Source organism: Hyla sarda, chromosome 1, assembly GCF_029499605.1.
Source record: "Hyla sarda isolate aHylSar1 chromosome 1, aHylSar1.hap1, whole genome shotgun sequence".
In the NCBI taxonomy this organism is placed as follows: Eukaryota; Metazoa; Chordata; class Amphibia; order Anura; family Hylidae; genus Hyla; species Hyla sarda.
In genome coordinates, this window is record NC_079189.1 from 452,873,684 (window position 1) to 452,888,729 (window position 15,046).

The window sequence follows — 15,046 nt, forward strand, 5'->3', positions numbered from 1 at the left end:
TTATTGAAGCATACTCACATACACATATTAATCGGAAGAGGGTAGTGGGGGGGACAGTGATAGACGACCGAGCTCTGTTTCGCACGACTTGCGTGATACCTCTTGCTGAATCTGGTGAGTTGCCGATGTTTCTTCTTTCTCTTCATGAACCTATCCTAGAAATAACTACCTCTTGAAATGCCCAAGAACATTGATAAAGAATTATGAAAGAATTATGAACAGTCATATTGGGGGAGAGTCATCAAGAACTGTGCTGAGGAAAAGTTGACTAGTTGCCCATAGCAACAAATCGGATTGCTTCTGTCATTTTTAAAAGGCCTCTGAAAAATGAAAGAAGGGATCTGATTGGTTGCTATGGGCAACTGGTTGAATCTTTCCCATTGTGTATAGATTACTTGGCATAAGGGAAGTTTTACTGTGCCCTGGTTCTGGCAGTGATACACTCACTTTAAAGAATAAGGATTACTAAAATGAAGTTTTGACCCTTTGCTTCCCATGCTTTCTATTTCCCCCCAGAGGAGTTAAAGTGGTGTACAGATTAAGGCAATGTCTATAAGACATTTTATAAATTCATATTTGTTACACTCAGCTTTCTGGGGAGAGCAGAAATGAAGGGGTACAGCACCCACAAGCACTTTAGACCTTATAATTTAGTGATTAGTGAGGCAGTATTATAAGTTTTTAATTCACAAATACATCAGACTTCATAAACATTTCTGTTCAAGGTGATTTTGTGGAAGCTAACATAATAGACTTCGAGTAGAAAAAAGCTATAGTCACGTACACCTCAGCTTGAGATGTGTGCCTACAGATATTATTAGGGTACACTAAACTGTATATTAAATGGGCTTTATATCTGGGGTCTCTTTAAATGTATTAGAAAAAAAATAACCATGACTTGTGCCATTATTTACATCCGCATTACAAATCAGTTACTGTGAATTTATTGATAATTATTGATATATATATATATATATATATATATACAAAAATATAGAAGCAGCACACCACAGGTAGATTTCAAAGGAACGGCGAGTTTATTCCATGATGTGAGAGACTACGTTTCTCCAGCCTCACGCTGGCTTTCTCAAGTCACTTGACAAAGCCAGCGTGAGGCTGGAGAAATGTAGTCTCTCACATCATGGAATAAACTCACCGTTTCTTTGAAATCTACCTGTGGTGTGCTGCTTCTATATTTTTGTATGCATTGAGGAACCAGTGGACCAAGGTTCAGAATATGCGGGCACCCCGATTTCTTTTTTTCTACATATTTTTCTATACACTTCTGGAGGTGCTGTTCTTATTGGATATCTATCTATATATATATATATATATATATATATATAGTAGAGACGTGAAGATCAGCTCACCCAATCAAGATCCGTCCACAGCGCGGCAGGTGTGCGGCAACACCAGCAGATATAGAAAGGAGAAATTTGCTGGGGTGGAAAGTGCAGAAAATCCCTTTATTGCATTAAATCCGAAACACAGGAAAAGGTAACCAAAATGACGCGTGTATACATGTATATGGCTAAGGGCGGTACACGCCTGAAACGCGTAATTTTGGTTACCTTGTCCTGTGTTTTGGATTTTATGCAATAAAGGGATTTTATGCCCTTTCCACGCTGGCAAATTTCTTATATATATATATATATATATATATATATATATATATATATATATATATTACACCATTAACTGTGTAATGGTAAGATATAGTGAATGACAACTGTTTGAAGATGGAAAATATATCACAGGCATTTGCCTGTCAGCACGAAAGGGGTTTAAGAGGTCCCCTGATAGGAGAATTCTTTATACTAATAAACAACCGGTGTCAAGGATCTAAACAGTGACATTTAGTTGCTTTTGTATGCAGACTTCATCCAAGAGCAACACTTCACCAGAAAACAAAGTTTGATATTGATGTCAACTTCCTATTTTTCAGAGAAATATTTGACAGGCGAATAATGACATGTTAATTGTTAAATCACACTTTCAATTCACGTGTTAGAGACAGAAAGTCAACTAGGAAAAGATCATTCTGCAGAGCTGTTTGTTATATGGGTTCTTTAGGACTGTTAATACTCCATTAGCTATGCTAATACTCCTACCGTATATACTCGTGTATAAGCCGGCCTCCCGGTGAAGATGGACAGCCCGGAACGACTAACCCTCCCCACCGGTTGGTCCCTGAAGCAAAGATGGCCGAAGATGGATGGCCCGGACCAGCTCACCCTTCCCACCGAGAAAGCAACAACTGGGGAGGTGATTAGAAAACAAAAGGGGGGTCTGGATGATGACGAAGGGATTGACAGGCGGTGATGATGAAGGGGTGGGATGAAGACGAGGGGGATGATGATGAGGGTGATAATGACAGGGGGATAATGATGACAGGGGGGATGATGACATGGGGGAGATGATGTATTTCCCACCCTAGGCTTATAGTCGAGTCAATAACTTTTCCTAGGTTTTGGGGGTGAAATTAGGGGCCGCAGCTTATATTTGGAACGGCTAATACTCGAGTATATACGGTACTTAAAATATGGACCCCTTTAGGCTAGAGTCCTTGCTGAGATTCCCCACAGTAAGTTGGCAGGTGAACCTCAATATAAATGTTATGTATAGTAGGGCTTTGTCTCTATTATGATAAGACAAATTATTACTATAAAAAGAATAATTAACATGACGAGCAGTTTTTATCGACACAGACCTGTCTTCATTTTGGTCTTCAGGTGTATCAATTGGGTTGTCAAAGTAACAAATACAATAATTATGAAGATATTACTACCTTTCTTTGACAACCTCACACAATTTGCATGAAGTCTTTATGCTAAAGTAATTTACCTTTTCTTATGCTAGAACTCTTTGGTTGCACATTCATTGTGAATTATTTATACTTTTTCAACAGTGACAGAAAGCCGTGGGATATTAGACAGCATACAAAGGTTTTCTTTGCTTCCGACTTATCTACCAGTGAGCTACACTATCCATCAGACCGAGCTTTCCTTCTTCCTTAAAGAAGCAAACCAGGACATTATGAGGAATTCTAGTCTGCAGTCTCGAGTTGAATCATTTCTCATTTATAAGGCCAAGAAACAACCGGTGATGAATGCCACCTATGGACCATTTGTTATTGAACAAGAAGTGCCACAGGATTTACTGTTAATTTCTAGCCATTTTGGATCTACAGATAAATTTACATTTAACTGGAAGATTAAAGCGTTTATTCTAAAGGATAAAATTTATCGCTCTAAGCCTAAAGTTCAAGTTTTATTTTATATTGTGGGTAGAGACTGGGACGATTATAGCACTACAGAAAGACTTCCTTGTGTCAAAGTATTTGCCTTCCGGGAGACAAGAGAAGTTAAGGCATTATGCAAGTTAACAGGTGACCTGGGATTGTGTGTTGCTGAGCTTGAGCTCCTTTCTAGCTGGTTTGATCCACCAACAGTGGTGGCAGGACACAAAAGGATGTTGGAGCAACCGGATGGTAGTCCAGTGGAATTGTATTATTCTATTCTGCAAACTAATGAAAAAGACAATTGTGCGGAGGAGGACACAAGGAAAAGCCAGACATCTCGTAATTATTTTGATGATTCTGGCCCTCCGCTGCAGAGAATTGGAAGTGTCTACCTATACCAAGCCCCCAGTAGGAACTCATCCATTGAAGTTGTGATTGATGGAAAGATAGCTATACGTTCCATCTCTCGGAGTGTAAGGACAGGGGATATTCTATCATTTTTTGTGTTTCTTCCTAAAAATTTTACGCAGGCTAAATTCAAGCTAAGGTAAGCAATATGTGTTTTTTTTTTCAACCCAACGCATACGTATAAATATATACAAGTGCTATAATGTTTAACCTTTATAAACAGGCAAAGTAGGTTATTATATGATCTAAGCAAGCAATAAACATAAGCTAAATACAAATTCTAGCATACTTATTTATGAATATATTAAATGAATCTATCATTATTGGTATGTTCTATTATATTTTACAAGGAAATGTAAATCTTTAAAGATACTTCTGATTCCTTGGACCAAAATTATGTGATATAAAAATGATGCCCATGTTGTATAACTTACTTTTTGCAGTAGTATGGAGCCCTCTTATCTATTTCTGTAACTTAATTTTTAAACTACTTGTTCAAAATCTCCCTCAACTACAGGAAAAATACTTTTCATTGAATCTTCCAGGCAACTATTAATAATGCACAGTTTACATCCCATGCTGCCTTGTGTTCGCTCGCATAGAGCGGTAGGACTAGCATTTTGCTGTTTTTCACCTACGTCACCATTATTTATTTTTTCAGCCATTCTGATGTACTGTAGATTTGCTGGTATGCTTGGGATCATTGTCCTGTTGTATTATACAGTTTTTTTCTGTTGCATAGATGGGCTCACATTTTACTAACAAAAATATACAGAGAAGTTAATGGTCAACTCAATGACTGCAAAGAGCCTAGGTCCTGTAAAACTGAAAAACAAGCCCATATCATACCCCTCCACAACTGTGCTTGAGCTGTGCTTGATATGAGATGTTTGTGCTAAAATACTGTGTTTATGTTTTTGCCAAATGTGAAGCTGTGCATTATGGCCACACATCTCCACTTTGGTCTTGTTTGTCCAAAGGACATTTTTCCTGATGTCTTGTTCAGATGCAACTTTGTAAACTTAAAGGGGTACTCCGGACCTGATACATCTTATCTCACCGCGGGGGTCCTGCCGCTGGGGACCCCTGCAATCTTGTATTCGCCCCCCACCTGTTTGAGCTCAATGTCAGCTCACAAACAGCCGGGTGGTGGCCACGGGGCCGGAGTATCGTGATGTGACGACTCCGCCCCCCGTGTGACATCACCCTCCCACCCCCGTCATGCCCCCTCCCATAGACTTGCATAGCGGAGGCGGGGGCGGGTGACGTCACGATACTCCGGCTCTGTGGTTGCCAGCTGGCTGTTTCTGAGCTGGCACCGCGGCATGAAGCTCAAACAGGTGGGTGGTGAATACAAGATTGCGAGGGTCCCCAGCGGCAGGACCCCTGCGATGAGACATCTTATCCCCTGTCTCAGGGCCACATAAACATTAGCATTTAAAGGGGTACTCCGGCCCTAATACATCTTATCCCCTATCCAAAGGATAGGGGATAAGATGTATTAGGGCCGGAGTACCCATTTAACATGTTAACAGAGTCCTGAAGGGTCTGAGATTGTTTTTTTTAGCAATTTCTCTGAGCATGGCATGGTTTGACCTGGGGTAGAATTTTCTGCGATGTCCTCTCCTGAAAGATTGTAAACTTGAATGTTTGCTTTTAATAAATAATCTTTCTCACTGTAGAAAGGTTGACTTCATTGTTTGGAAATGGCCTTTTAACCCTTTCTAGGTTGATGTGCAGCAATAATTGCTTTTCTAAGATCATTGTTGATGTCTTTTCTCCTTGGCATTGTATTAACATACAGTGGCCCTGATTTACTAAGAGTGGAGTTTAGGTTTCTTTACTATTTAATATCTACTAAGGTTTCCCTACGTTTTGCACTTTTCCCTACTTTTTTTTTTTTTTTACACCTGCTCTGATCTGTCTGGTTTTCCTCAGCTCAAATCCATCATATTTTCTTGATCTCAAACTGTAAAAATCAGACTTTGGTAGCTCAGAGGAGCTGATCAGGATACCCACTCCCCCTTACCTGTCTCCTGGCTGTCAGATCGGCGCTCCAATGCTATGACACATTTCCGCCCTGCCGGAAATAGAATGACTAAGGCCCGTTAGGGTGGAAATGCATCAGAGGGGGAGGTTTTACCTCATGTCTTTAATATTTGCACCTTACTTTAGTTACGCTATCTGCTTTTAATAAAGAAATAAAATGGACGTTTAAATACAAGTGCTGTGAACCCTTGTTTTGGAATATAGTTTGAGACGGTGGAGGAGAACCGATTGCACAAGTACGGGGGAGTTGAGCGACATCTGACTTTCTTTTTTGTTTCTATTTACTATACTTGCAAACACCATGGCTCTTTATTCTAGCAATAGACGGAGCTACAGTGGCCAGCCGCTTGCCATTTTGACACTGGTACCATATTCCCTAGTTCAGTATTTTTCAACCTTCCTCTAAGGAAGAAATCTGCTATACAGTCATGGCCGTAAATGTTGGCACCCCTGAAATTTTTCTAGAAATTGAAGTATTTCTCACAGAAAAGGATTGCAGTAACACATATTTTGCTATACACATGTTTATTCCATTTATGTGTATTGGAACTAAACCAAAAAAGGGAGGAAAAAAAGCAAATTGGACGTAATGTCACACCAAACTCCAAAAATGATTGTGACCCTTTCAAAACATTGTTTCAAGCATGTGAACCACTAACTAACAGGTCACCCAAAAAAAAACCTGATTTCCCAATTATCAAAATTATTTTAAAAGCGTAATCTTTATTTAATATTTCTGCACATTATGCTTATTTAAAATTCACATTTGCCAAAATGTCCCAATTGTGAAGATCAATATTCAATGTATGTGACTATTACACAATGTAAGGTGCCTGCAGAAACACCCATATGTCTTTGATACTAGGACAATGGCGTTATGTTAAAATCTAAACGGCCCCCCTCAACATGTTTCATTACCGAAGTAGCGTTGTCAAGAGGCAGATGGGCACTGGTTGAAAAAAGCCGTGCTGTGGGTTCTTATAACCTCCCCTTGTGAGGTCACAGGAAATAGAACAGAAGGAATAGTCCAATGCACTTCACATGCTTTATGATTGACAGGTGGATAGGCCGATAGGGGCCATGATCCCATTGCACTTATCCAGCCTTTAGATACATCAGACCAATGATTGGAAGTTTTCCTGACTGACAGCTCATTCAGTCAACTGAATACATTCAGGTTTAATAAGTGACAGCTTGAGTCACCAATGAGCCTTGACCGGCAAATGTGACCTTGTGCGCGGAGTTCCGATGCGCACACTGATCGATCCGGCTCCGATCGCTGGGAGATGTGTGCAAGCGCCGTCCTCTGAGGGCCGCTCGCGCACTTCCGGCTGCACTCAAAGATATGCGCCGGGACTTAGTCTCAGTTAGGGGTGCGCAGACGAGATGCGCAGAAACTTATAAATTGAAGTGCTAAGTGCCTGAACTTCGTCTAAACTAGCCAGCAAGTTGGAAGTCTGTGCAATTTAGCTGCACAAACACGACGAGAATAGGTAAGTATGGTGGAAGCTAACGCTTCACAATAAATCCTTATTTATTTGAGTGTGCATATACAGAACAGGCACCAATTTTTTTGGATGGATTCTAGATGGTACGTTGGTAAGTATATAATAAATGAATACATTGGATGGATGCAAAACTTAATAATCTAAAGAGGATAAATCTTCCTCTCTCTGACAAAAACTGCCAATTTGGTTGTGAATAGTGACTAGTATATATGTAGTAAATGAAAACATATTGTGTAATAAATATATTGGGTGAATATTATGACATCAATATAATTATATGAAGAGGATAATTCTTTCTCTCACTACTATGATGTGAATAGTTATAGTTGTGTTAATATAACTGTAAATATAGGATAAAGAAGAGTGATAGGGTGAAAAAGGAGGAAAGGGAAGGGGAAAGGAATAGATGGTCATCCCTCCGTTCCCAATTCTAATCAACAATTGTTCCACATCCATAATGTCCAATTATAATCATGGAAGCTGGTCATTCTAACATGTGACTGTATCACGCTTCAAAAATGCTCTGCTTATTCCAGACTTTTTTTTTCTTACAATTGGTCCAATATTTATCTATCCCTAATCATGTTCCAAGTATTTTTCCTTAGACTGGTTTCAAAGGCTGTAGTGCAGTTTTCCAAAGATTATATATGAAAAAATTAATTATGTATATAAAATTGTTATGTATGGCAGGTTCTTTTTATTGTTTATATCTTTTTATTTATTAGTCATTTTGATTCCTTATTTTGTCATAAAGGGGGACATGAATTAGACTGGGACTGGCCATAGGTCCCTCATTGGGTCTCAAAAAAAGCACAAATTATATAAAGGGGCTGAATGTAAATCCCTCATTAAGTCCCAGAGGAGACTTGGACTTAAGCCTATGGATCCATTTGGCCAGTCCCAGTCTAATTCATGTCCCCCTTTATGACAAAATAAGGAATCAAAATGACTAATAAATAAAAAGATATAAACAATAAAAAGAACCTGCCATACATAACAATTTTATATACATAATTAATTTTTTCATATATAATCTTTGGAAAACTTTGAAACCAGTCTAAGGAAAAATACTTGGAACATGATTAGGGATAGATAAATATTGGACCAATTGTAAGAATATCCAATTTTAATTGTTGATGTAATCCCTCTAAAAATGGGATCAGGGATGAGTATCCAAATGGAGTAGCGTGTACAATGGTCCTCCCTTTAAAAAGTCAACCTATTCGTTTCATTTGAATTGGAATAAGCAGAGCATTTTTGAAGCGTGATGCAGTCACATGTTAGAATGACCAGCTTCCATGATTATAATTGGACATTATGGATGTGGAACAATTGTTGATTGGAATTGGGACAGGAGGGATGACCATCTATTCCTTTCCCTTTCCCTTTCCTCCTTTTTTATTTGCTTTTCTCTCTTCTCTTTTTCACCCTATCACTCTTCTTTATCCTATATTTACAGCTATATTAACACAACTATAACTATTCACATTATAGTAGTGAGAAAAAAAATTATCCTCTTCATATAATTATATTTATGTCATAATATTCACCCAATATATTTATTTACACAATGGGGGAGATTTATCAAAACCTGTGCAGAGGAAAAGTTGTCCAGTTGCCCATAGCAACCAATCAGATCACTTCTTTTATTTTTCACAGGCCTTCATGAAAATGAAAGAAGCACGCTGATTGGTTGCTATGGGCAACTGGGCAAGTTTTCCTCTGCACAGGTTTTGATAAATCTCCCCCAATATGTTTTAATTTACTACATATAAACTAGTCAATATTCACAACCAAATTGGCAGTTTTTGTCAGAGAGAGGAAGATGTATCCTCTTTATATAATTAAGTTTTGCAACCATCCAATTTATTAATTTATTATATACTTACCAATGTACCATCTATAATCCATCTGAAAAAAGAGAAAAATGTATGAAAGGTGTCAACTCAGGATAGTGGATAAGCAGCCCCAAATAAGTTCCAAAGATATTCAAGCTGTCCTGCAGGCTCAGGGATCATCAGTGTCAGCGCAAACTATCCATCGACATTTAAACGAAATGAAACGCTATGACAGGAGACCCAGGAAGACCCCACTGCTGACACAGAGATATAAAAAAGCAAGACTACATATTGCCAAAATGAACTTGAGGAAGCCAAAATCCTTCTGGGAAAACGTTGTGTGGACAGATGAGACCAAGATAGAGCTTTTTGGTAAAGCACATCATTCTACTGTTTATCGAAAACAGAATGAGGCCTACAAAGAAAAGAACACAGTACCTACAGTGAAATATGGTGGAGGTTCAATGGTGTTTTGGGGTTGTTTTGCTGCCTCTGGCACTGGGTGCCTTGAATGTGTGCAAGGCATCATGAAATCTGTGGATTACCAATGGATTTTGGATTGCACTGTACAGCCCAGTGTCAGAAAGCTGGGTTTGCATCTGAGATCTTTGGTCTTCCAGAAGGACAATGACCACAAACATACGTCAAAAAGCACCCAGAAATGGATGGCAACAAAGCGCTGGAGAGTTCTGAAGTGGGCAGCAGTGAGTCCAGATCTAAATCCCATTGAACACCTGTGGAGAGATCTTAAAATTGCTGTTGGGAAAAGGCACCTTTCCAATAAGAGAGACCTGGAGCAGTTTGCAAAGGAAGAGTGGTCCAACAATCTGGCTGATAGGTGTAAGAAGCATATTGATGGTTATAGGAAGCACCTGATTTCAGTTATTTTTTCAAAAGGGTGTTAAACCAAATATTGGGTTAAGGGTGCCAATAATTTTATCCAGCCCATTTTTTGAGTTTGGTGTGACATTATGTCCAATTTGCTTTTTTTCCTCCCTTTTTGGATTAGTTCCAATACACACAAAGGGAATAAACATGTGTATAGCAAAACATGTGTTAATGCAATCCTTTTCTGTTAGAAATACTTAATTTTCTAGAAAAATGTCAGGGGTGCCAACATTTATGGCCATGACTGTACATGTGGACTAAAAAGGCCAAGCTAACACTTCTAGTCTCACTGTAACCAGCATAAATCTTCCTTCTGTAGCCAGTAATTATGCCTTGTTGCAGCTAGTAACAATGCCCCCTGTAGTCAGTAATAATAATGCTCATAGTCAATAATAATGCCCCCCCTGTTGCCATTAATAATGTCCCTTCTGTAGTTAGTTATAATGTATTGTCCCCTGTAGTTAATCACAATTCCCCGTCGCCGAACACATTGTTCGCATATCCAGTAATATTGCCTCCTTTGCTAACAAAAATACATTTTTTTTGTTTTTAATATTCTTTATCAGAAAAACAAACATTGATTTACAGTTATACAATTGCAATTGCTATCTTCTCCACAATTATTAGACTAAGTACAAGTATAACCATAATATGAATAGACACAGCTATACAACAATTTTTTAATCTTTTACCCCTTAAGGACACATGACGTTCTCATACGTCTCCATTTCCGAGTCCTTAAGGACACATGACGTATGAGAACGTCATGTGTTTTACCGGCCCCCCGCAACCATCTGGAGCGGAGCCGGTCCCCGATGCCTGCTGAAATCGTTCAGCAGGCATCGGGGCATATCGCCCAGGGGGGTCATTATGACCCCCCATGTCGGCGATGGCCGCAGATCGCTGGACAATTCAGTCCAGCGATCTGCGGCGGATTCCGGGTCAATCGGGTCTCCAGTGACCCGGTGACCCGGAATTATTGGCTGATCGGGGCCGTCAGAGACGGCCCCGATCAGCCAGAGCCAGCAGGGGTGAGGTGGCACTGGTGCCACCTCACGATCGCCCTGATTCGTCGGCCGGATTACCGGCCGACCAATCAGGGCGCCTGCTGCGGGTGTCACTCCCGCAACCCGCTCCGCCCCTCTTCCGGAGGACGTGAGCGGGTGCGGGAAGACGACCCCCGGTGCTGGGGACCCCGATCCCCGGCGTCCCTGTTGGGATCGGGGCCCCAGGAGCAGCGGCGGCGGCGGAGACGACGAGGGACTGACCTGTGCGGCGAGGATCGTTGGAGGTGAGTGACAGCCTCCTGCTGTTGCTTAGCAACAGCTCCCAGCATGCAACAAGGGCATGCTGGGAGCTGTAGTTATGCAACAGCAGGAGGCAGACCACCACAACTCCCAGCATGCCCTTATGGGCATGCTGGGACTTGTAGTTTTGCAACAGCTGGAGGCACATTCTTTCTATGGAAAAGTGTACCTTCAGCTGTTGTGTAACTACAACTCCCAGCTTGCACAATCAGCTAAAGTGCATGCTGGGAGTTGTAGTGGTGCATCTGGTGGTTGCATAACTACAACTCCCAGCATGCCCGTTGGCTGTCGGTGACTGCTGAGAGTTGTAGTTTTGCAACAGCTGAAGGCACACTGAGTTAAGTAGTAAACCAGTGTGTCTCCAGCTGTTGCATAACTACAATCCCCAGCATCCCCAGCCAAAGTAGTATGCCTCCAGCTGTTGCATAACTACAACACCCAGCATGCCCTTCCGCTGTCCGTACATGCTGGGGGTTGTAGCTTTTGCAACAGCTGAAGACACACTGGTTGCAAAACACTGAGTTTGTTACCAAACTCGGTGTTTCACAACCAGTGTGCCTCCAGCTGTTGCAAAACTACAACTCCCAGCATGCACTGATGGACCGTACATGCTGGGAGTTGTAGTTTTGCAACAGCTGGATGTTCCCCCCCCAATGTGAACGTACAGGGTACACTCACACGGGCGGAGGATTACAGTTAGTATCCGGCTGCAAGTTTGAGGTACGGCAAAATTTCTGCCGCAGCTCAAACTGCCAGCGAGAAACTACTGTGAACCCCCCGCCCGTGCGACTGTACCCTGAAAACACTACACTAACACACAATAAAATAAAAAGTAAAAAACACTACATATACACATACCCCTACACAGCCCCCCTCCCCTCCCCAATAAAAATGAAAAACGTCTGGTACGCCACTGTTTCCAGAACGGAGCCTCCAGCGGTTGCAAAACTACAACTCCCAGCATGCACTGATAGACCGTACATGCTGGGAGTTGTAGTTTTGCAACAGCTGGATGTTCCCCCCCCCCCCAATGTGAACGTACAGGGTACACTCACATGGGCGGAGTATTACAGTAAGTATCCGGCTGCAAGTTTGAGCTGCGTCAAATTTTCTGCCGTAGCTCAAACTGCCAGCGAGAAACTACTGTGAACCCCCCGCCCGTGCGACTGTACCCTAAAAACACTACACTACACTAACACAAAATAAAATAAAAAGTAAAAAACACTACATATACACATACCCCTATACAACCCCCCTCCCCAATAAAAATGAAAAACGTCTGGTACGCCACTGTTTCCAAAACGGAGCCTCCAGCTGTTGCAAAACAACTACTCCCAGTATTGCCAGATAGCCGTTGACTGTCCAGGCATGCTGGGAGTTTTACAACAGCTGGAGGCACCCTGTTTGGGAATCACTGGCGTAGAATACCCCTATGTCCACCCGTATGCAAGTCCCTAATTTAGGCCTCAAATGCGCATGGCGCTCTCACTTTGGAGCCCTGTCGTATTTCAAGGCAACAGTTTAGGGCCACATATGGGGTATCGCCGTACTCGGGAGAAATTGGGCTTCAAATTTTGGGGGGTATTTTCTGCTATTACCCTTTTAAAAAATGTAAAATTTTTGGGAAAACAAGCATTTTAGGTAAAAAAAATATATATTTTTTTACATATGCAAAAGTCGTGAAACACCTGTAGGGTATTAAGGTTCAAATTACCCCTTGTTACGTTCCCCGAGGGGTCTAGTTTCCAAAATAGTATGCCATGTGTTTTTTTTTTGCTGTCCTGGCACCATAGGGGCTTCCTAAATGCGGCATGCCCCCAGAGCAAAATTCACTTTCAAAAAGCCAAATGTGACTCCTTCTCTTCTGAGACCTGTAGTGCGCCAGCAGAGCACTTTTCACACCCATATGGGGTGTTTTCTGAATCGGGAGAAATTGGGCTTCAAATTTTGGGGGGTATTTTCTGCTATTACCCTTTTTAAAATTGTAAAAATTTTGGGAAACCAAGCATTTTAGGTAAAAAAAATATATATTTTTTTACATATGCAAAAGTCGTGAAACACCTGTAGGGTATTAAGGTTCACATTACCCCTTGTTACGTTCCCCGAGGGGTCTAGTTTCCAAAATGGTATGCCATGTGTTTTTTTTTTGCTGTCCTGGCACCATAGGGGCTTCCTAAATGCGGCATGCCCCCAGAGCAAAATTCACTTTCAAAAAGCCAAATGTGACTCCTTCTCTTCTGAGACCTGTAGTGCGCCAGCAGAGCACTTTTCACACCCATATGGGGTGTTTTCTGAATCTGGAGAAATTGGGCTTCAAATTTTGGGGGGTATTTTCTGCTATTACCCTTTTTAAAATTGTAAAAATTTTGGGAAACCAAGCATTTTAGGTAAAAAAAATATATATTTTTTTACATATGCAAAAGTCGTGAAACACCTGTAGGGTATTAAGGTTCACATTACCCCTTGTTACGTTCCCCGAGGGGTCTAGTTTCCAAAATGGTATGCCATGTGTTTTTTTTTTGCTGTCCTGGCACCATAGGGGCTTCCTAAATGCGGCATGCCCCCAGAGCAAAATTCACTTTCAAAAAGCCAAATGTGACTCCTTCTCTTCTGAGACCTGTAGTGCGCCAGCAGAGCACTTTTCACACCCATATGGGGTGTTTTCTGAATCGGGAGAAATTGGGCTTCAAATTTTGGGGGGTATTTTCTGCTATTACCCTTTTTAAAATTGTAAAAATTTTGGGAAACCAAGCATTTTAGGTAAAAAAAAAATATATTTTTTTACATATGCAAAAGTCGTGAAACACCTGTAGGGTATTAAGGTTCACATTACCCCTTGTTACGTTCCCCGAGGGGTCTAGTTTCCAAAATGGTATGCCATGTGTTTTTTTTTTGCTGTTCTGGCACCATAGGGGCTTCCTAAATGCGGCATGCCCCCAGAGCAAAATTTGCTTTCAAAAAGCCAAATGTGACTCCTTCTCTTCTGAGACCTGTAGTGCACCAGCAGAGCACTTTTCACCCCCATGCGAGGTGTTTTCTGTATCGGGAGAAATTGGGCTTCAAATTTTGGGGGGTATTTTCTGCTATTACCCTTTTTAAAAATGTAAAATTTTTGGGAAACCAAGCATTTTAGGTAAAAAATATATATATTTTTTTTACATATGCAAAAGTCGTGAATCACCTGTAGGGTATTAAGGTTCACTTTACCCCTTGTTACGTTCCCTGAGGGGGTCTAGTTTCCAAAATGGTATGCCATGTGTTTTTTTTTTGCTGTCCTGGCACCAAAGGGGCTTCCTAAATGCGGCATGCCCCCCAAAAAACATTTGTCGCTCCTTCCCTTCTGAGCCCTCTACTGCGCCCGCCGAACAATTAACATAGACATATGAGGTATGTGCTTACTCGAGAGAAATTGGGTTTCAAATACAAGTAAAAAATTTTTTCCTTTTTATCCCTTGCAAAAATTCAAAAATTGGGTCTACAAGAACATGCGAGTGTAAAAAATGAAGATTTTGAATTTTCTCCTTCACTTTGCTGCTATTCCTGTGAAACACCTAAAGGGTTAATACACTTACTGAATGTTTTTTTGAATACTTTAGGGGGTGTAGTTTTTATAATGGGGTCTTTTATGGGGTATTTCTAATATGAAGACCCTTCAAATCCACTTCAAAACTGAACTGGTCCCTGAAAAATAGTGAGTTTGAAAATTTTGTGAAAAATTTCAAAATTGCTACTGAACTTTGAAGCCCTATGGTGTCTTCCAAAAGTAAAAACTCATAAATTTTATGATTCAAACATAAAGTAGACATA

General features: G+C 40.8%; 1 protein-coding gene across 3 annotated transcripts in view; it reads left to right on the forward strand.

Annotated features, from left to right (window-relative positions):
- The window catches only part of LOC130283893 (transmembrane protein 132D-like), a 1,207,099-nt gene that overhangs the window by 374,013 nt on the left and 818,040 nt on the right, over window positions 1–15,046 (forward strand). For all 3 annotated transcript variants that reach the window (XM_056533602.1, XM_056533611.1, XM_056533592.1), the window contains exon 2: window positions 2,909–3,788. In XM_056533602.1, the coding sequence (XP_056389577.1) occupies window positions 2,909–3,788 (880 nt within the window). The remainder of the gene's footprint in view (window positions 1–2,908; window positions 3,789–15,046) is intronic.